This window comes from Glossina fuscipes, unplaced genomic scaffold, assembly GCF_014805625.2.
Source record: "Glossina fuscipes isolate IAEA_lab_2018 unplaced genomic scaffold, Yale_Gfus_2 1, whole genome shotgun sequence".
Classification (NCBI taxonomy): Eukaryota; Metazoa; Arthropoda; class Insecta; order Diptera; family Glossinidae; genus Glossina; species Glossina fuscipes.
This window is the reverse complement of record NW_023998415.1, coordinates 22,813,448-22,838,151: the sequence shown is the minus strand read 5'-3', so window position 1 is coordinate 22,838,151 and position 24,704 is coordinate 22,813,448. Positions and strand designations below refer to the sequence as shown.

The 24,704-nt window shown below is 33.2% G+C and overlaps 1 protein-coding gene across 2 annotated transcripts in view; it reads right to left on the bottom strand.

Moving 5' to 3' along the window:
* Nucleotides 1-24,704, bottom strand: part of LOC119631830 — an 84,029-nt gene that overhangs the window by 7,327 nt on the left and 51,998 nt on the right. For both annotated transcript variants that reach the window (XM_038024353.1, XM_038024352.1), the window contains exons 2-3: nucleotides 8,840-9,868; nucleotides 8,595-8,738 (exon numbers count right to left, since the gene is read on the bottom strand). In XM_038024353.1, coding sequence (XP_037880281.1) covers nucleotides 8,595-8,738; nucleotides 8,840-8,849 — 154 coding nt within the window. In that variant the 5' untranslated portion in view covers nucleotides 8,850-9,868. The remainder of the gene's footprint in view (nucleotides 1-8,594; nucleotides 8,739-8,839; nucleotides 9,869-24,704) is intronic.

The following is a 24,704-nucleotide window of genomic DNA, read 5'->3' as shown; positions in this document are numbered from 1 at the left end:
CAGATATAGGAAAATAATAGGAAAATTAAATAGCACAATTTAGTAATTATTTTATCAAGTCCCGAGGGGAAGAAGCATTTTTGCGAAGGTTTTCCTATGCTATGAAAAATGAAGAAGAACAAAAACATTTTCACTTCAATTTTTCTGCTATTCTGTGTTAAAAGCCAAAGCATGTAAAACTGTCAAAGCGTATCAAAAATGTATTTTCTACCTAACCTTGGGGATATCATCGCTGTAAGAGTCTAAGAAAAGGGGTATTTTTGGCGAACTTTTTGGGGTAACACAATAGCACTGTTCGAGGAGGTTATTAAGATAAGCATACCTTTAATTGCTAGAGCAAAAAAAGAAATACTTTAGAAAAATGTTGAATATTGATCGGAGCGGTTCTCGTAAGGGCATCCTCAATTGAAGGAGCTGTGCAGACTACGTACATTTGAATTGGGATTTGAATTAAAAAAAAAAAAACTTTTTTTTTAATAAATTTACAATGGTATTAATTAAATTCAGCTGTGGATAAATATTTTGCGCCCACCCATCAAAAAATGAAAAAACGAAAAACATGGAGTTTTGATATTTTATAATATTGGATGGGTATGGCGGGTTGTTTGCTTTTTTTATAAGTACTATAGGATTATCCGTAGAATATACCAGAAAAGTTTTGTATCCGCCGCCGAGGAAAAGGTACGTGTGCCTTTCTTTAACACGTTTAGAGCACCCAGAAAAAGAAGAAGAAGAAGAAGAAGTTTCAGAGACGCTATTATATGTATATATATTCCCGATAAGCGTTGAATTTTAAATCAAACTAGGGATGCCCATCTGGCCTATGCGCCTTTGTATCTACGAATGATAAACGTACTCCGAGTCGCAAAAATTAAGATACCCGCTTCAAATTTGGCAAAAAAATGACAGTTTGGCATTTAAAATGAATCAAATCGGTCAAAAGAGGATGAAAAAAAATATTTGAACTTGAAAGCGCAGTTTTACGCCTCCGAGGGATTGTCGGCTAATGGAAAAGCAAAATAATAAAAAATTTGTTAAAATAGGAAAACATGTCTATAACGGATTTCAAAACTAAACAAATCCTTTGCATGGAAACATAACATAACATAATTCGTAATTGGTTTTCTCCTAGAATTCTTCACAATATCTTCCAGACAACATTCTCTAGTGCAGTACATACTTCAACTTTGTTTATTAACAAAAGGATGTTTATACTAATTTAGCAAAAATTGGACTTTTCTATTTAAAAAGTCGCCAATCAAACATAAAACAAAATATTTTGAAAAAATCCCTACGCAGTCCATGAAAGGTTTTTGTTTTTTTCCTCTTTCTGAGCGTTGCAAACATTTTGACAAAAAAAGAAAGACTTTTTTAAGCTATCACAGTGTCTTCCTCCCTTAAACTGTTTACGGCACATTAGCTACGTTAGGTATACTAAAATTAGTACCCCATCAGCATCACTTGTAGTGAATATAAAAGTTGTTGCAATTTAGTTCATTGACGTAATAATCATGAGCAATACATTAAATACATTTTTTCCACAGATATTCACACATCTTAGCCTTAAAATAACTATAAAACACCTTTAAATACTTATTTATAAACCTGAAGTTTTGCGTTAAATCTGGAATCTACTGACATTCAATTCGTACATCTGCGTTCATATAATCAAATTCGTTTGTTTATGCGTCTCATTTTATTCTTTGCGATTGACGACTATGTTGTCGTTATTGCATGCATACAATAGGAAAAAGTCTGAGACAACATTGGAAATGTGAAAAAAGTTCTCTGTCAAAATGTTGGCCAAAATGAATTGCAAACCTTTGTACAAGTGAGCGAAACTCACGCTGATGGCTCGAATTTATTTACAATTTACTCGGAAAAAATACTCGCTGTTTGCATCTATTTATTCTCGGAATGGAGCATCATATGGCACTGATGTGTTTAATTTGAAACACCTTTTTAATCGAACGTGGCTTATTAATCGAAAATTGGTTTCATTTCTCGTTCTCATTCCATTCAGTTTTGAATTGACGTCATTAAGACTAATCCGTAATAAATTGACAAATAACGACGAGATTATTTGAACAAAATCAATAGAATAAATTCGCTGGACACATTAACTTATATACGTACGTACACGTCTGTTGCACCCACCTGCTTAAATACATTCAAATAAATAACGGCATACAAACCGCACGTATTCAACGCAAACATCGGCCCACCACATCAAGCAAAGCATATTAAGAGCGAACGTAGTTGATTATTGGACTTATTTTTGCGTATCCTAACAGTCATGCAGTGCGCTCTTTAAATTTTACGAAAGCTAGATGTGTCCGAATTCTCTCTATTAACACATATTTTTTTTTTATTTTTCTTCTTTACACTAAGTGAATGGACATTTATTCCGTCAAAAATTTGCAATAAATCTTTGTATGTGTACACGCTGTTCCTTAGTTAGTTAGGTAGTTTCTTCTTCTTTCAACTTTACGCTGTGCTCGCATTAGCCAAAATAATCGGAGTAGGCTTGTAAGTCAATTCAAAATAATTATTAATGTGCAATTATTATTATCATTTGAGTTTATGTCGCTGGAAAGCGAAAATTTTAATTTTTATATTGTGTTTTTAGAAAGTATCGCATCCATCGTAGGTAAATAAAAAGTAAGGCATTGTGAATATATTTTAAGGAATAATTGTGTTGTTGTAGGTTTGCTACTAATTGAAAATGCCACGTGGAAGTGTACTTTCGAATAATGATTGCGTATACGCTATTTGGCAACTAACGAATATATTAGTTGCAGGCAATTAAAGGTTGAATTAATCCTAAATGAGACGAGACAGCGTGTGCAACGACATTTTAAGGACGATATGAGTCTTAGCTATAGAAATTTCATTTTTAGAGAGCAACAGTTCCACAATATCATATTTGGTGATGAGGAAAAGTTTAATTTGAACAGAGTTCATGGCCACCATGAATATTGGAGGTACGTCCTCGAGTAACGTGCTACAAGTGAAACCATGGCGCGGTGGCTCTCCTATGGTATGAATTGCATATGGAGCATGAGGTCACGAAAGTCAAATATGCTTTGTGCCCAGCAAACGGAATGCGGAGGCATATGTTGACTTGCAGAAATTGATGTTTTATCATTTTTTTACATTTTATTGAAGTAAAAGAAGACTAATTTTTATTTTTATACTCCATAATTGTCAGTTGTTCTTGTAAAGGAGAACTTTTTCATAGCGAAATTAAGTAGAAACTCGTATTAAAAAATGTCACGTAGAGAAAGCTATCTTTAGATGAAAGAGAAGAAATAATAAATTTAAAAATAAAACAACAAAAACCGTATGCCGAAATTGCCAAAACATCATAGCACGGTCATACTTAAATTCAAACATGAAGGACATATGGAAAATAAGCGCAGAAGTGGGCGTCCATCGAAATGAATTTCCAGAGAGAAACGATTTATTTTTTAATTTATTTTAATGCAATCTGTCTTAAATACTAATGTGACGTTAAGCAAATTTAAAAAAAAAAAATGAAAAAAAAATAAAAAAAAAAAACTGCTCAGAAATACTATCGGCGCACAAATCATTGTTCAACGGCGAAAGTGCGTGAATATTAATATTTTTCTTCCTCTTTTTCTTTTCTTCTCTTTAAACCTTTTTAATTCACGATGGACTTGAGGTTTAGAAATCTAACAAATAGCGGTGGAAATTTTCCCTTAACATTTCGAAAGTCACCTAAAACATCGCTATTCTAAATAGTTGCTGTACGTTATCCCTCTACACAGTTTATGGCGATAATTGATTGCCCTGCGTATATGTTTACATAATAGAATTGAATCTGGTCTTAGCATGCCTCTTTATAGACCTTTAGGAGCACTTATATCGATAAGATATTAGCGCGGATTATATTTTTTTATCTCTCAAATCTCTCAGAACTTTACATATTGGACAACAACATGCAAGAGTTATTCGATATAAAAGTGTGGATATTCAGAAAGGTTTAGTTTGTCTTCTCCTCAATTAAGAGCTGCGCAAATTGACATTCATTCTGACCGCAAAGCATTTTAGTTTACATCGTAAACATCGTAAAATGTGATAACAATTTAATTAAATGGAACGATTGGAATTAGTTTTCCTAAGCTTCGGAAAAGCTCTAAGTTTTCTTGTTTTTTTTTTTTTCAGCAACTTTCTTTAATGATATGAAACAATGTAGGACGTGGTTATCGCAATGGTCAATCGCTAAATTTGCACATAATGATGAATTACTGAGTTTATTTAATGTTTTAGTTACAATGTATTCATTTTCGCAAATATCACAAAAAAGTTACCCATGCATATACATTTTGAGCAAAATGCAAAGCATTACAAATAATTGAACGGAAAGCAATAATAATATAATCAAAATTTAATTTGCTGCCTTCAAAGTCAACTCAGTTGTTCTTCAATGTGCATATCTGAATGGGAAGAAGAAGAACTGCTTAGTAATGGTTAATGGAATTTGTGAAATATATTATATTCGGAAGATCACCGAAGCAACAAAATGAAAAAAGAACCGTATTGATCAATCTGATCAATCTGATTGTTTGGTATCCATTGTCGTCAGAAGAGGATTGAATTTAATTTTCCCAATTCAAAATTCAAATTTACTTCATGATATCGGATAGGTTTTTGCGACTTTTTTGGCAAAAACCTTTTTCTATTGCTGCAGCACTGTTGCGATTTTTAGGCGAAAAACTGAATCAAACAATCTCTGCAAGCCTTTTTGGAAGTCAACCACTAAGAAACTTATGCAGTAACATAAGCGAATCATGAAAGATGTATGTGATCTGTGTTTTTCCTTCTTCATCAATATAGAACGCTTTACCTTAATTATGCGCTATGGAATCAATCCTCTAGCCGGCTTTGAACACCTGATAACACATGGTTCCCTTCCTATCCAGCCAAACACATCGAATCATTACTTTATTTGACTTCAATTCGCTTTACCCACCCACCTTGTGCCATGATATGTTTGCATAATACTGGCGCACGCTATAAATTTCTTTAAAAATTGCTCGATTTTGTTTCATTTCATATCGAGTGTCTTCTTCTACCTAGGCTTATGGAAATGATTTAAAACTGCTTCTTACTCAACACTTTTTAATTTTTTAAGATGGAACCTGTTGATTAAAATATTTGATCGACTTTATCAACTAATGGTCGACCAGCGAACCATTTTTCCTGTTGTTGATTTCAATAACATTCAATATAGACAGTCTGATCGAGAAGTGATTAAGTGTTTATTACAGCGTATATTTTCAGGATTTTGGTTCATTTTCTAAACGCGATTACTTTAAATTGAATTGACAAATGTCAATTTATGGACTGTTATCTTCACACACGCTATAGCCAGAGTATCTCATGATAGAGTTTGTATTGCCAAAATTACCCAAAGTTAAACATGCTAAATTTAATTCCAAGAGAAAGAAAAAAAAAAAAAAAAAATTCTAAGAAAATTTTATTTGGTCGCGACCGAATCTTTCATACTCATGACCATTATCCAATATAAAGAAACAAAAGAAATAAAAGTTCTAAATCGTCATGCTCTATAGTAGGGCGTGGATGTCGTTAATTTTTTGCATTTTCAAAATAACACTTTTTGTCGTATAGGCGTGTGGCCGGTGTGGGCGTATCCTTTGGCTATATAACAAAACTTTGTCCACTGCGAACACTTTTGCTTTCCGTGTTTTTTTCTTGTTACTCCTAAAGCATAACATACACGCCATCTAAATTTCAACTTTTACACTGAAAACAGAAAAGATCACTTGCGCCTTTCCAATATTCTCGAGCATAAAAATTAAATTAATTCCCTTCCTTTTTTTCTAGACTGACTGCGATGGGTACAAAAGATTCGATCACGACCGAATATAATTTTCTTGTTGTTTTATAACGCTATGGAAAGATAAAAACAAGAGAATTCTCCATTAAACTCAATCGCATACATTATGCTTTACTGAATTACGTGCATAGAATTTGAGCCGTGAAGTCAAGCTGCTTTCCATTCTGGCATCAATACTTTATTATTGCAAATTATGGTTAAGTTAATTTCCTTAATTTCATGAATATTTCTCACAATTATTTTTTAACTTGTTGTATGAAAGATTTACGAATTTTTGCTACTCCTTCGAGCTCTTTCAGTTGCCCCAAAGTTTTTTATAGTATTTCACAGACTATATTTTATAGCAGTAAGTATTTATTTTTTCGTTTAACATACTTTGGAGTTCGAAATTTGTATTTTTGCCTTTGAAGTTCTTTTAGTTACATAACCATTGCTTTTAAGCATATCGTCACGATTGATAAACGTGGTGTGCCCTTATCTTTTGATGGGCAGACAGATAAATACGAAATCAACAATGTTTTAAAATCCGAAAATGGGAAAATCATCATTAGCCTGGTCCGGATTCAACGACAATGACCAATTACATGGTCAATATATCTCATGTGATTCGACCAGACTAAACCAATGCTGAATACATTTGAATGTTTTATGAGACATTTTGACCTTGTCTGCCCTAAACGATGCAATTCCACAACTGTAAAAGCAACAAGATGGTTATAACTTCATTCGTATTTAAAGAACATAACCTATATTGGAATTTTGTTCGAAAAGCGGAGTAGGGTTCCCTTAGTACGTTTATGCTATTGTTTTTGTGTATGTTATGTGATTTCTGACTTGAAATTTAATAGAAAACTCGAATAGAAAATGTAAACGGAAATCATCTTCTTGTCACAAATGTGAAGCAATGCGTAAGTCCTACTGTCTAACAATTGTCATTCCGTTACATTGTATTGCATTAGCAAAAATAATAAAAAAAAACAAGTAACAACAAGAAAATTAAATTCGATCGGGACCGAATCTTTTATACCCATCACCGTTTACCGCAAAATGATACAAAAGAAGTAAAAGAACAACATTTTCATGCTGTATAATCTGGTGTGGGCGCAGCTGAATTTTTCTATTTTCAAAACAAAAGTCTTTATCGTATAGGCATGTGGGCGTTGTAGGCGTGTCCTTTAAAAAATCTAAATCAACGTCAAATTCTTTTGCAAATTTGTACGCAACATCTTCGTTATGACTAACGAGAGAACGTTTGCTACGAATACTACAAAGTATTCATACAGTGTACAGAGAGATGTACAAACGAAATGGGCGGACATGTTTAGGTGTATTTCAAATTTGAGATTGGCCAAAAATTTGTATGCTTTATGGGAATTTTGAAGCTTGTTTCTGTCTGTTATAATGGTATTGAAAAACAATTAAAATTTAATACACTATAATATTGAGTAGGTGTGGTCAATTTTTTTCCATTTTTATGCATGGATCCTACCTACGGCATCACCCATAGAATATACATTCAAATTTTTGTAGATTTATCTGCTGCAGTTTATGAGTAATGAGCAAGAAACCAACTGTTCATTGCTTTTAAAAAACAGAGATGTTCTCAGTTGATATGGTGCTATGGGGTGTGCTTCAATCGTTCTGGCTCATTTTCATTACCAACCTGCGTGCAAGAAGTTCCAATGTTCATTCCATATATAAAGTCGATATTTTCACTTTGGCGAGCAGGAGAATGAATGTGTACAACAAATATTATACAGACGGACAGACAGCCAGACGCAGATACTTAAATCGATTCAGAATTTGATTGTTGATCGAAAATATTTACACTTTATGCGGTCTATGAAGCTTGCTGCTAGGCGTTGCAAACGCTCCGACAAAATGAATACACTCCTCATCCTAAAGTGATGGATATAAAGAATTGAAATTTCTCTTAAAGACTAAAGAAAAATAATTCTGGGATAAAAACAAACAGCACAAAATGAAATGTTAAAACTCAGCAATATATTCAGAGAATTAAGGAAAGCACTTTACTTTTATACCCATCACCGAAGGATGAGAGGTATATTCATTTTTTCGAAACGTTTGCATCGCCCCGAAGCAAGCTTCAGAGACCCCAGAAAGTATGTACATTCATGATTAGCATAAAAGTCTGCATCAATTTAGGCAAATCCGTCTGTCCGTCTACGTACTGTCTATTATGAACTGTCTCCTGGCCGCAAAAATGAGTCTATCGTCTTCAAAGTTGGCAGAAACATTGAAAGCGCTTGCACGCATGCTCATCTTGAAAATCGATCCAATCGGACGAAGAATTGTTTTACAAAAGGAATACGAAATTGTTTTCTTTGTTCATTACTCATAACCTACAGCAGATAAATCTACAAAAATTTGGCCGTATATTCCATGGGCGATGCAGTACTACCTCTACAAAAATGGAAAAAATCAACCGCGCTCACCCAATATTATAAACTATAAAAACGTATTCGCGTTTTTTTTTTTTTTTTTTGGATCACGGTGATGCGTACAAGAGATTCGGTCATGACCGCATATAATTTTCTTACTTGTATGCTTTAAAGTACTTTTGTGGTTTTATCAGAATCTCTAAATTTAAGGATCAAATCATTTATATTATACGCACTTGTGAGATTTACGTAAATCTTTGTTGCGAAAGAGACTTTTCATGAACTGAAGATAAAGAAGAAAAACTTACACTCTTTGTTTTTATCCATTGCGGGTTGCAAAGGGCTGGAATCAACAATCGCCTTAGGCGGGGATTGTCTTGGATCATAAAAATCGGAATTGGTGCCATCATCACTACTGCCGCTCAAAAAAGATGTATTTAAACGTTGTTCACCTATCAAAAAATAAAATAATAATAAATAAATTAAATAAGTTTAAGTTAAATTAGTTAATTTTTTATATTCAAGAGTTTATTATGGGGTTGAGAGAGCATACCTTCTGACATATCGTCGTAGATTTCCTGCAATAAGATAACGTCTTGAAATGAGTGCTCGAATGCACTCTTGCCACTCAAATGCGATGTAAGCAAACCGTTGCACGACGAGTCGGAAATTATCTCAAACGTTGCTGAGCCCGATGATGAGAATGTTGCAAGTAAAGAACCACCCAGGCTGTGCAATGACGGTGATTTTGGAATTACACGTGTTGCTGTGGCAGCTGAAACTGCTAAACAAGGGGACGATGACAAAGGGCAAGACGATGACGATGAAAATGGCGATGACGAGGATAACGATTTTGGTGTCTTTATATATTGTTTAGATGTGTATGATATAGATGACGATGACGACGAATAAGACGAGGAAGACGAAGAGGATGACGATAGCAAGCAATTTGCTTTTAAAGTTGACAAGTGCGACGATTTTGCTCCACCAGTTTTGCTTTGCGACTTTTTAGATGAGATCGTTGACTGTATATTTTCCGAGCAATTTGAGTTTGCCAGCGATGCTGGTGATGCCGCCGACGATGATGAAGAAGACGATGATGATGAAGAGGACGACGACGACGATACCGATAGGGTTGACGATGCACAGGAGGATAACAATGACGTGCTGCCAGTTAATTGATGTAAATGGAGTGTATTGTTTATATTAGTTTTATTGCCGACGTTGTTGCCTGTATTATTGCCACTTTTTAGATAACTGTTACTATCAATAGTTATCGGTGAGGCACAAACGGTATTATTTATCAATGTGATACCAATAGCACCGGAATTACCGCTTGCGAAATTATTATTATTATTATTTCTAGCTTCGTTTTGCTGATGATCAATGTCAATATTTTTGCTAATTGCGATAGTGTTGGCGGCAGTGGCTGTTATTGTTGCGCTACTAGTAACACCTTGATTCGTTGTGGTAGTTGCGGTCTGTTGAAACCAACTAGGAAAACTGCCTTTTAGCGTGTCAATAAGATCCTGATCGAGCGTTAAACGCCACGACACAGGGCCGTCCACGCCGTGCGTAGACTCTGCAATAAAATGTACATACAATCATATTACTTATTATATTCGAATCTGGGCTTAAGAGCTGAAACTATTAGAAAAATAATGCTCATAACTGGCACTTAATCTAATGAATTATTTTCGGCTACAATTTTTTTTTTTTTTTTTTTCTTAACCGATATCTTTGCCAAACAATAAACAAAAAGTTGCGATTATATCGATAAACAAAAAGCAATGACAATTTAATGGGAAAAACGAAAGAATTCTCTTATAAGAAAGTCATATAACTTGGCATTTTATTAATTATCAAATAAAATTCAACAAAGTCGGGTATCAATTGAAGAGTCGGAACGATAATTAATCTTATTTTGTTAAACAGTCTGGAATTCCATTCAAATTCAACATTTTGTGCATCATTGACTTTATGAATGCAGTAATCGCATGTGGTAGCACCTTGATGTTTTTTATATCCTGCACCATTTATTGGACAAGAGTATATAAAATTTGTGTCCTTTATTATAATGATCTAAGCTTGTCTGTCCGTCTTTTATGCTTGCGCTCAATCCATGAGTCATTTTGGGATATTTTGGTGAATTTTTATTTTGATACCCAATCACGAATCGGGCCTATTTTGCGTACGCAGAATAACTGTATTAAGCGAAATGCTTAACAGTATTTAATAATGGACCGTAATCGGTATACTGTTTTTGATGTCTATACGAAAACATTTTTATATATTTCTTGCTCATTACACTACTAAGGTTGCGGACGTACTTTTCTCATTGCCTTTGGCATAAGTAGAAATACGCGCTACCGATTTTTTAAGTTAGATGTATTCCCGGTTAACCGATTTAAACGCTTGTGTTTGTCAGATTCTGTTTCAGAAAGTTTTTCGATCCAAAAGTGTACATTCCGTGGCCGATATCGACAAAGGCTTCGGCTGATCCCATTTCGTAAAAATTCTAATTATATATCTCTATAGTTAAAAAAAAGCAAAAAAAAACAAAATACGTATGTATATATATATATATATATGCCTCACATAAATGCACACACGGTGCCGATTTTCTTCAAGAAGACAAGCTGTTACCCAGACGATTAAGCATTTAAATATTTTCTTTCAACGAATTATTTTCTATTTAAAGAGGAAAATAAAAAGTTCCTAAGACATGTCGCGTTTAAAATTACAATTTTATTTGCCATTCATTGCTTAACGTTATGTGCGGTAAATTCATAAACTTTTGAGTGCATTAAAAAGGAAATAGAATTATGTAAAAGTGTCAAAAGATAGGGATAATTGAAATCGATTTAGCGACAACAAATGCTTAATTAAATTTAATAAATTGAATTAGTTGTTCGCACCCCTTCTGACACGCTTTTGCTAAAATATCTTTTAGTGCACTTTAGATCAACGACTGTATCGAAATTATTGGCAACAAACTAAACTGCGTAAATACGGCCTCTCAGAGAGAAGGTGTTGAAAGCAAATTATTAGAAACAGATCTAACATATGAAAATCGAAAGAGAACGCGATTTTAAAATTTTAAAATTGCAAAAGCGACGACGGCGCAAATGATTGAAAAACAATTTAATAATAACGTACATTAATAATAAAATGATAGTAAAACCACCAATAATCGTAAATATAAAACATAAGGTACACGATAATAGCATATAAGATAGCACATCGTTTACGACAATTGTTTCCTTTTCTTTTTCACAAGGCTACGAAAATACGCTATTCATTGTTTTACTTCTATTCGACCAAAGAGCAGTTCTTTATCTATTCTATTCGCTACCAAAGAGCGACGCTTCACTAATTTCATCATCGTATTCCGCTTAAAATTATACTCGATTACAGACAAAACTTTTTGACTTTACACGCCATTTATCTAAGGAGCGGAAGCAATAAGGTTTTTGCGCAAATTCCACACATATAATACATAAGCCAATCTGACGCGATATCCCGTTCATCTTGAGAAAGTGAAAAGAATCAATTCAGACTTTCATGAAATCTTTAGCTTCTTCCCATTTGAAGGAGAGATTTTATCTATTTTCCCATTTAACTGGAGCTATTTTTCAGTTCAAATACGATAAACTAAACTTGAGAACGCATGAATGTACCTAAATCAATCTGATGTCGCTAATAAAATCCATATATTTTACAAGATTTCCGATGCATATATTTGGTCTTTAGAAGGATTTGATAAATCTATATATATTTTTTGTATTTAATATAAGAACTTATTTAGTTAGGTTGACGAGTGTCCACAATTTTTAGATTTTATTTATTTCTTTAAAGATGAAAAGATGTGGCACCTAAATAACTAGCCTTTTGCCCGCAAAAAGTGATTTTACATTTCGGCCATTCATTTCTTCATAGAAGATGTAATGAATATATGTTTTAAATACATAGCTTGTGTCCCCTCGCAATTTCAGTTCTCAACTCTCGAGTATATTTCATAGTTGACATCTTTTGTTTACCGTACGGCAAATGCTTTTCAATTATCTAAGCTCGTTAAGTATAGATTACATCAAAAGCATGTTATCTTTGCAAAGCCATTATCAGAAAATTTCATTACATCTAAAAGAATAATTTTGAAAGCACTTTTCATAAAAGAAAGAATGCTTATTATTAATATATTTATCATTAATTTAAACAGACAAAACAAGTCATCTAAATATTAATTTGGTTGTCGTTGAAACATCAAACGTCTTATTAAGTGCAACATCAGTCATCCATTCACCTGCTGATGGGATCAGCTAAAACGTTAAATTAAGTGATATATTAAAAACGACATAAATTATTGTTCATCTCTCAAGCCTAAACACCAATGAAACACAACCTACTCTCAGGGCAAAAGGAATCCGTACAGCGTCCTAACTATTAATATAGATAATGTGTTGCATTAATAATGAAACCATAAAAATAAAAAAAATAAAAAATGCATAATCTCAGCATGAATTAGCCTTGATAATAAAAGAATAACACATTGCAATGTTCATTTTCTAAAAATAACTAATTAATAGAAATCGAAAATAGAGATTTTTAACAGACAAATAAAAAAAGAAAAAAGAAACAAAAATAAAAAATAAAAAATTAAAAAAAAACCAAGTAGAAAAATCATGTTCGGTCGTGACCGAATCTTTTATACCCGTCACCGTCGTTCTAGAAAAAGTCGAGTTTCCATGCCCGATAGCTGGAAGAAACACGAAAAACAGATGTGTTCACAATTTTTACAGTTACATAGGCGTGCGGACGTTGTAGGCGTGTCCATGGGAAAATTTAAGGCAGAATGTTTACCACAAATACTGCACAGTAACGCAGACGGGCAGATGGACAGGCGAGCAGGCGCACATGTTTCGGCGCAATCCGAATTTGAAACTGGCAAAGAGTTTATATACTTTATAGGATTTTTGAAGCTTGCTTCTGCACCCTATAAAGATATTGAGAAAAAATTAAATTTTTGATACACTATAATATTGAGTAGGCATGGTATTACAACATCGTTCATGGCATAAACATTTAAGTCGTTGCAGATTTGTCTGCTGTAGTCTATGAGTAATGAGCAAAAATGCATTTCTCATCTTCCTTTAGAAAAACAAAGATGTTCTCGTTTTATGTAGTACTATAGGCGTGTCCTTCGATCGATTTGATCCACTTTCAAGAGCAACCTGCGTGCCAGAGCTTCTAATGTTTCTCCCAAATATGATTTCGATACGTTTCACTTTTTTTTTTTGTATTATTTTGACGGAAAGACAGCTAGACGCAGATGCTTAAATCGATTCAGAATTTGATGCTGATCGAAAATATTTACACTTTATACTTGCTTCTTGGCGTGGCAAACACTCCGACAAAATGAATATACCCCTTATCCTTCGGTGATGGGTATAAAAACAGGCATTGTTATCTTATGTCGCAAACATCTATCACAACACAATTGTACTTTTTTCTATATTGAAAATAGAGCGGTAAACTTTTGATCGTGCGACAATCGTCGATAGTAAAACTTTTCGAAATACATACATATACATCATACAAACAAATATAAATGTATGTACAAATTTATATATATATATATATATATGTGCATACAGAACAGTGCAGCACAATTGTATTGCACTACTTATTCAACGATATGGAATAAAATATCTTGGACTTCATTTTCAAGGGAATATTAAGTCTAGGTTTTTATGCGAATATAGATTTTTCTTATATTCTGCGCACGTGAACGCGGTGCAAGTATTGAATAAAGTAATTTTATCATTACGTTTACAACGATATCCGATTTGTCCGTTCTGAAGTTCCGAACCAATTTAGTTCCTGTCTACCGGCCTTGCTTTTTCATCACATAATTTCCATTCAATTTCGGAAACTAAATTTTTGCAAATTTCTCTGAATTGTTCTGAAGCTTTCTTATATAATAGCTAACTACAAGAACTTTGTGCACAAAATTGAAAAAAAAAAAAAAACTGTTGGAATATTGTCGCCTAAAGCTTAACAAACTATAGAAAGCGATTTGAAATGATTTTTTTTTTTTTTGTTTTTTTTTAGAAGAGTCATGTAAATATTCGATGTCAGAATAGTCACAAGCAAATGTTCTGCTAACAGGTTAACAATTAACAGAAAATTGAACGATATGCATGTATTTACTTTAGACGGTGAGTATCCAAGACTTGCTCAAGGGCGAAGATCGTTTTTTTTATTTAGATTTTTGGCCATAGTATTGAAAACGTGCGGCAACTTTTAAATAGACTATAACACCAATCGTCGGGGAATGAAGGCATATTAAATGTTCGATTTGATTTGTAACATACATTTGAAAATAATACACATCGACATTTGATAAGCATAAAATTCCGAGGAACTTTGGCCGTAACAATTCTTCTGTTCTTCTAATCTATACATATACATATATATATATATATGTATTTTAGCTGATTGGAAATTTGGAATTATGGCTTTTTTAACTGTGAAATAAATAAATAAATTTTCTTTTATTTCAGGAATAAAATTGTATTTTTGCATAAATTAAGTTCCTCTGCAATCTCACGAAGCTTTACGCATCGATCAGTTTCAATCAGAATTTGTTTGATCTAGAAGAACGTGGTAAAGCTTGCATTTCCCGAAAATTTCCAGAATAAAAATAGCGCAAACCAATTTCGGCAAATGCTTTCTGCTACAGCATTAGTATCATACAGAGTACATAGCTTTCTATATGATTTTGCAGTTCTTTTAGCTTTTTTGAAATAAAAAGTTAATCCTCACTTTGGTCCTCTATCACGTCTTACTTGCATCTCGCTGCTAAAACACAATTGAACACTTTTAAAGCTTTTGACGCAATAAACATAAGCTTACGCCACATTACTGTACATATCTTTTATCCTAATTATCTGTCTAGCTACCTGAAAAAACTTATTTTAACCGCAAGAAATTTCCGAACTACGTAATATATTCTCTATATTTCGTCATTCAATTCCTTCTCTTCATCCAGTATCAAATTTGACATTATCCAATCGCACATGTATCCATAAGTATTGACAAATTGATATCAGCGTCAAAAACTATTGAAAAAGCAAAATGTCAGTATGTCATCAGTGCAGTATGGTCTGCAGCATTGAGATTTAAATGCATGAATACTGACTGGATATGAGTGCGCGATTGTTAGACACTCGGCTACTGATTCATGCGGATGCGACAACCATAATAAAAAAGCCGCTAACCAGCAAGCAAGGAGAAAGTTACAGAACCTTCTTCTGTTTATTTATCAACGTGAAGCATAAAGATGTGTAAATTTGCTCATTTCTTAGCCGATTTACGCATGCAAGCATTTACACCTATTCATTCTTTTTACCGGGACTTTTAAAATAGAAAGAAACTAAAAAGATGGGAGAGAGAAATCAAGTAAATATACAAAAAGTGTTCATTTGCAGGCAAATGGTGCATATAATGCTTTTTTAATCTGTTATTTGATTGCTGAAAATAACGGATATTTAAGATGCGCCTTTTTTTATGCGTATTTTATTTATGCGATGTTTGTAGCGCAAATGTTATACAATATGTGCGCATCATGCTTATTGTTGCATTAAAATATTTAAGATTTGAATGTCGTTTCATTTATTCGTTTTAGTCAGTCAGTCAGTCAGTCAGTCAGTCAGTCATATTATTTAAAATTGCTACATGTCTTAAACTGTTTGCCATTAAATTTTGTTATGATATAAAGGTATTGTTTGTTTATAACAAAATATGCATAAACTGCGTTGCGTTGCATACGTATAATATGATGTATACAGTCGCGTTTAGTTAATTAGGATCAGATACAATAAACTTTAAAATGCTACTACAAGGATTACTAAACAATGAATCCGGTATATAATAGAGCTGTTGTGCCTTTTTAATACCAATCGGTGAATATAGACAAATCTATATATGTATTTGTTGTAAAGCTCATAGCTACGGGTTACGTTTTAGATGTAATCCACTGTCATTGCCTACGACATTATATCAATTTGTACGTGCGATTTTGTTATATCTCTAAATATTTGGCAACATAATCCAATGAGATTTGTACGTTACTAAGCTAACAAAACCGGCAGGCGATTTTAATGAAACCAAAATGGTTACGTTATTATTTAAAAATAAAAAAAATTAACATTCTTTAATTTTGGCGTAACGATGTATATGTGACGAATAAAATAAACAAAAATGCTGAAAATGCTGCTATTCTTTCGTTGGGATAGACCCTACAACAAACAATAATCATTTAAAAATCTCTTTGCTCTTATTTATAATAATAATTACACTCTGCACGGCTTGTGTTACAAACGTGCATCAAGCTTGTGCAGATATTTGCAAAACTTTTGAACACTTTTCATTATATCTTGTTTGTCCGTCCGTCCGTCCGTCCTTCTCTTTTGCTCGTGTTCAACATAAAGGCCGCAAATTTTCGCGATATTTTAACGAAATTAGACACATTAAGGCGCTTTGGCCCAAGAACGAACTTTATGGACAACGGTTCAGATGGGACTACTTTTACGACCAGTTTCCATATAACTTCTTATTTTGAAAAGACGTTAAATGAATAACTGTAGGATGGTGTTGTGTATTTAATGGTGGACCATGGCTTACTACAATGTTGTTAATTGTTTTGAATGTACCAGTGGGTGCTTTGGAATGGTTTCAAGAATAATAATTATTTACGGCCAATACTAACACGATATCATCTAAAGTAAGCGTAAAATCTCTTTAGCTACTGTAGACTCGTTTATGAATTGATTACCTGATTATTAAACTTGTGCCAATTTTACGTTGTTGAAGCAATAATGTACGCATACTGACATGGAAATAATTGAATGAATAAATTTATAATACTATTAAAAGTATGAAATTTACGGGATCCTCAGCATTATCGCGTTACAAGACCAAGTTTTATTTATCATTAATTATACGTACTCTCTTTTTTTCTTTTGTTATAATTTTTTAAAACTTCACAACAATTTTTTATTTGGTATTGTTAGTTGGTACTATTTTGCGAAATCATTATTACAAAAAATGACAGCTGCAGTATGTAAGGTAAGGAAAACTTCAATGCTGTTTTTGAAATGCTTTTACATCCGCAAAATTTAATTGGATTTTTCATTTTTTTGGAGACGAGAATCGCAACGCAAAAACCGAATTACGGGTTTTTTCTTTCACAGCCTTAAGTGATTTCGTTTTGGACGAAACCTGTAGTTTCAACGAGAAGACACCGCACCTCTGGCGCATATATGGCGATACTGTTGACAGACTCACACGATCTCCGGGTAGCTCCATCCTTCAAACGATATACGTCAAAATTTCATTACATTATGCCAAATAAATTACAAGTTACCGTGATTTTAGCAACGTCACTATTGTCATTTTCGAAACAAGGCAAACCTTTCAATTTTGTTTATTGATTAAATGTTGTTTTTATGTGAGAAAAAAAAAACCGTTAACAATCAGCATTGGCTTGAGAGATGTTCTGGGCGACTCTTGACTGCCAGAAAAAGAAATTTGCGGTGAATTCTGGTGTGTAGGCAAACTTATATGATATATGGATGATGCGGACAGCTATGGCCATCCGGATGCAACAGTTATTCCATAAGACATAAAATATCATATTGCTGATACTGTAAAGACATCACTCACCATTCTGGTAGAATAATCATCCAAGAGAAAGATCTATTCGAACTGAATGCAATGTTTTGCTCACTTTTGACCAAAAACAACAACTTATGGGAACCGTTCGGCAAAATAAAAGGAATTCTTTCATGCCCTATGTGCTAATAGATGAAATCTAGATGCATCACTATACTCTAGATGCAAAGCGGCAATTAACCAAGTGAACAGCAACCGACGAAAACCGTCCAAAACGATCAAAAAGGCCAAAGGCGGCTGGGGAGATTATAGCGTCCGTACTTTGCCCAGCGCATGGTGTAACATTCATCGAGTATCTTGAAAAACGACGAGGAGTCAATAGTAGATATTATTTATGAAATTGCCAAAAAAACGAACCAGGGACTTATTGAGTGATGAGTTGCTTCTCGTGGCATAATCAATTTATTGCGAGACGTGTTCAATGATTGTATAATATCAAGAAACACCGACATTAGGACATTAGAATATCGGACTCAGGTCATGTGAAATACTTAATTTACTTCCACAAGCTATAGAGCGTTCCATCAGCTGGAATATGTATTGATTGATAGGGAGAGGGTAGTGATGTTCAAAAATCGTATTTGTAAGAAAGTCTTTTGTTAATAAAAATCCCATGAACCAATATCTAAATTAAATAATCACATTTCAAATTCTCAAAAAAAACAAAAAAATGCCTTTGATAATCATTTAGATGCGCTGAAGATTAGTGAATAATATTTTAAAATAAATACGATATCCCAGAAGAGGAAATTTTACTTATTGCTTTCAAATTGTTCGGCAACTTTTCAATAGCAAAACATGTCAGTAAATGATGTTAGGTTCAAGTTAAGAGCTATCATCTATATTCGTCAGTACTTTATTTAAGATTGGAAGTAGTTTATGAAACACAGTATGCACAGTTAACAACTGATGACCACCATCGATTCAACTACTGCTTGAAAAGTTGCAGAGAATAACAACCATCTGAACGATTACAAATCATTTTCAACATAATCCTATTCTATCACTCACTCTTTGTTCCATTTGCAGTAGACTGTCTGCGACTTCAATAAAATTTTCGTATACAACAACTTACGGAAATATTATCGGATATGTTCTTTATAAGAAAGATTTCTTCATGAGCGAAGAAAATGTTAACAAGTTGAAGAAATTTTTTTTAATTTTTCCACTTATTCACAGTAAAAAGCCTTGAATATTGTGCATGCGGGTCATTATTTCTCATCATAAGACTTGCGTTTATTATTTAATACCATACCTAACCTCATCTTACGTGCAGAATATTAATTAAAACCTTTACATTAATATACAATAAGTGATTCTGACATTTTTTTTTTTCTTTTTTTTGCGCTTTTCATTATATATTGCAAATCGATATTTCGCAAATGAAATGCCATTAGTAGTAGAGAATGAAAGGGTTTCGAAATTGACGTCAATATATGACAAAATGGCAAGAATTTTATGATACACAAAAACTTAGCCAACCATAATGTCCTCGATTGAATTGAATCAAAAATTATTATAAACTTAATAGATTTTCTTCAGTCCGCTCGGGCACACGCATTTTTCAATTTTTGGCAACGAAACCGCTAGTTGCAGTCTATCATCGTCCCATCTGTTGGTCCTATATTATCTACAGTCTAGTGATAGTTACACAGTTACAAAAAAGCAAACTTATTTTCGTAATTTTTATTGCCTTTAAAATTCAATGTTAATGTACTACACCGCACACGCAACAAACCTTATGCACGCGATACGTGTACATCAAATATTTCACACAATCTTCAAATGATTGTAAAAAAGTTTGCAGAAAAAAAAAAAAAAAAAAAAAACAATGCCTTTGGTCAATATCGAAGGTAATTTGTTAAGAAAATTTCATGAAAATGTATCATAACACTAGCAATCCGCGAAAAATTAAATCCCCGAAGGTAGGCATTTCCTTACGTATCTCTGGTACTCGTTTTTCCGGGTAATACCTTTCTTTATATATAAAAAAAAGAAAAGAAACGTGCAAAGGAAAGTTTTAATTTTATCGAATGAGAACGACAGGAGCGCGACTTTCGTTTACGTAATTAATGACTGCTCCTTTCATTTGCTTTATATAAAGTACTTGTCGCTTTTTGTTACCTATACTCGGCAAGATATTGCAGAGCACTTGAGAGCGGAGTCTCTATAAGAATCTCTCTATTGAATTTTAATTCGATGTCCACCTACTTACTTTAGAAAACTTGAATAAAATTGCGGCCTTTTTTTTTGTTTTTGAGGAAGAATTACTTTTTTTTCCACTGTTGTAGTCATGCTTTTAACCGTACAACCTTTAAACTTGAAACTTAGTCGTGAATGTGTCCTTGAAAATCGCACTTTCAAATAAATCGAAGAATAAATTAAGTACCCAAATAACGACATTACATCCAGTGTATCGAGTAAAGTGATAGTGTTGTGAGCACGGCGCCCACCCACCCTAATGCGATACGACTGATTTTAATACAAGCATTTTACATACACGGATCAAACACGGATATTGATCAGAAAATGTTGATCAAAAAAGATGTGAAGTTTTGAAGATACTCGAAGAAATACATTTCTGCGGCTTCACAAACGGAATAAGAAAACTATTACACCCACATTTTCTGATGGTGGATATAAAAATATGCAAATTTTTATTTCAGCAAAAGTATAGAAAAATATTTAAAATAGATTTTATAGAGCAAATCACAAACAAAATGATTTTTGAATGCCAGTGTTGACAACAAGCTGCACACACGCATGCATGCATAGAAATGTGTGTTTAAAAAGACAAAAACAAAAAAAAATATGACAAAAAAATATGACAAAACAGCGAAATTCTGAAAAAATGTGTGCCAAAACGATGAAAATCACAACTATTTCATTTATTTATATAGCTAATCAAGTTAAATATATGGAAAAAGTGCTAACGGCACGATAAGATAGAAGAAAATAAAAGCAAAAACAAAAAATTACGTTTGACTTAGAACGAATCTTTTAATGCCCACCACACACGTGCTTTTTTACTAAACACATTTCAATTTAAAAAAAAAAATATATATATATATATACACAACAATGTATAACAATACCGTAAACGTAACATGCGGTATATATGTATGCAACGATTCCATCGTGTAGCTATCGCAACGTATATAGAGCAGCATTGATCCCGAATGAGCAATGTAAGCGAAAGAACAGAACGTCACTTTTATTACATATTTTATAAAAATTACTTAACAGAATTGTTGCCGGGAATAAGAAATGGATCATTGCTAACACTAAATATTAAGCCTTAAGTTTCTTAATGAGGATGCCAATGCTGTATAACTGATTGGGTCGTAGCGACATAATTTGTTTCATTCTATAGAAAGCTAGATTAATAATCATCATAGAAACTTGCTTCCTATATTTACAAAGGTTACATCTCTGGGTAAGGCTTTATTTACGCCAGCATGGAGGTTCTAATACTGTAACATGACAAGGCTCAATAGCGTTCGGGAATAAAACTCAATTGTTTACTGCTTTTGCCCCCTATAGCAGTACAACTTAAGTCGCGTTTAAGTTGTCAAGCCTAAATTTTTGTATAAAGTCAAAAAGGAAAAAAGTACTGTAACAATGCAAGCTATCAGTAGCGATAATATAATCGATCCTGATATGAAAGCATAACATAATTAAAGCTAGATGCACTTTATTTTTTACATTCAACAACGCAACGCCGGACTATCGATCTTACTCCTCTTTTTTTATCATAATGGTCTGTGGAAGCCGCATTTGTCTTCTTTAAATTCGTGGGCAAACCTTAGGTCGATATGTCCTATTCTCCAAACAAATTTAATGTAAACCCCCTTAACCTTGTAAAACTCATGAGGAAAGGCTTAGAAAGGCTTAAAAAAAAAAAAAATTAAATTTTCATACTTTGTAATATAAAATGGGCATGGCTGTTTTGTTTTTATTTATTTTATTACATACATTACAAAAAGAGGTGGTTGGGAAGAGTGGGGAGGGGGGAGGGGGGGAGGAGGATGCTTGAATCGATCCAGAATTTGATACTTTGATGAAGAAAATATATACGCGGCTTTGTGCTGGTTGTTGCAAACGTTGCAAACCAAATAAATGTAACCCCACCCAGCCTCCTTTCCTGGCTGTAAGAATAATGAAAGCAAATTATGGATTTTTTTATTGATCGATTTATTCGAACTGAATTTGATGAGAGGGAAAAGGAAAAATCACAGAATACTTTTGCTTCAACAAGCCAAGCACTGAAATCGTAACGACATTTCCAACAAACAAACAAGAGGATAAATCGGTCGATTTGTGGTCATCGAGAATTTCTACCCTTTCTCTTTTAAATATTTTACGTATTATACAAAAGTTTTTTTTCTTCTTTTCTTTTTTTTTATATACGATGATCATGAAAAAAATTTACTAACAATTATTTTAAATAGAAAAAAAGAAAAAAAGAAAAAAAAAAATAGAATCACTTAAAGACATTCCACTATTATCTAATCTCAGCATGCATTTATACAGATGTTTAGATGCTTGCAGCTTATGGCGGCATAAAACAATTCAATTAAAATATTTTCTAACAAATTTGTCACTTATGCGTTAGCTTTTCAAAACAGTCAAAACAGTCTTAAAGGATCAATAACCCATTCAAGGCTCTTGTCATGTTTGATATTTTGCATTTCTTTCAACGTCTTATTCAAAATTATAAACATTTTGTAATATTTAGTTGAAAGCACATGTCTTCGTTTCATTTACATTAAAAAAAAATAAAAAATACTTTTCATAAGTGTTTACTTAATACCTCATATGGAACATTAGGTCACGTTTTCTCTATCATTAAAGATTCAAATATAACTAACTAACTAACTATGCCATGCTTCGGCTTGCAACACCCCGACATATATCTTCATTCTTTCATTCAATTTAAGACCCTCTTTCGGTTGATTCCCTATTCAGATGTTAAATTTCAAATCTTTATCTAGATGATACGTGAAGAACGTGACACCATACCGCACCACGTTAGCTTAAGACCAGAACTAAGCCTAAAGCTAAACTTTACCTACTAAAAAACACACACACACCCATAATACGGCCTAATAAATGAGGTTTTTCTTTTATATATATATTTATACAAGTGAAGCGCGTTGGCAATGTATTTATTATACGATTATATACGATGTTGAATAATATAAATATAAACTCTTATCCCGATTCATTTTTTTTTTTTCTTTCTTTTTTTTTCCTTTCGTGCCACCAAGTTAATGCGATATCGATGCGGTTTCGTTCAATGTTAATGCACCATTATTTGATGCCATCACCAAGGCCGTGGATAAATAAAATCAAATGGACAAATAAGAAAGGAAAAGCAAACAACACAAAGCATAATTATCCTTACAAGTCCTGAGGCTTCTTACATATTGAATTCAAACCGGAAATTCAATTCAGTTCTATACGTCAAGAAGAAAAGCAAGTAAAATCATTACAGTCGAGCAAGGACGCTATTAAATACTCTACACCATACCGTCTAACATAGTTGTTTTGCAATAACACATCAAATACTGCACTTCGTTGCCATGTAAAGGCATATTTTTCACAATAAGCCCTTATATGGGCAGAGATCCAAATCGTGGATACGCGTAGCAGATCTTATCATTGTTCATCTAGTTTCGTCGTAAAGTATTAAAAATTATTGCTTTATTATTATAGAGGCTTTTTGGTGAAGTAAAAGGCGAAGGATAAACATTATCTCATTCAATTCTTTGTGACAATAACTAAAAGCATGAGATGCCAAGGATTTTAATGGTGGTAGGTGGATATTCGACGAGATTCGACTGCAACCGAATCGAACTTTATTACTAGCCTTTATATAACGACTCTTTCAAAATAAGCTATTATATAGGGCGTGATCGTTGAAACGGTCCAATTTAATCCGTTTTGTGTTTTTTTTTTTAATTTTTTTTTTGTGAAAAGCATAGGAAAACAAACAACGACAAATTTAAGAGCAAATAAAGAAGAAACGTTAGAAAAGCAATGCCAAATTATCGATCCTACGAACGACATGCAAATAACTACGTTCAGTCGCTTAGAAGACCAGGTAAGCGAGAAAAGGCGAAAATAATCCGTGAACCACTTCAAATATGATAAGAAAAACGCTTGACAAACTAGTGGGAACGTAGCTGAGGTGAATTGAGAATTTGTTAGAACTAGAGCAGCGAACTTTAGAAAATTTAGATTGGAATAGGGAGGCTTAACGGAGACTGACTGCAAATGTAAAGTAAATCAACAAATAAGTTGAAAGAGCTAACTAGACGACCGCCAATAATAAGGAGAATAGATTTGTAAGATTTGTAAGTTATGTATCTGTGATATGAGCGCTGCTTCCTTTAGTATAAAAACCTTTGTACTGGAAAATGAAATTGTCCGTTTCAATGGGCAATCCAATAATATAAGTTAAAGAAAACCACCCATTAGAACGAAACATAAGTCAATAATGCAAAAATGTGTAGTGCAATCATTTAATCAAGTCTATCTACTAACGGCGTGGGATGGGATGCACGCCTGTGTACATATCAGCAAAATTTCGCAAAATAGTATTATATTATAATAATATACCATGCACACACACACACACACACACACACACACACACACACACACACACACACACACAC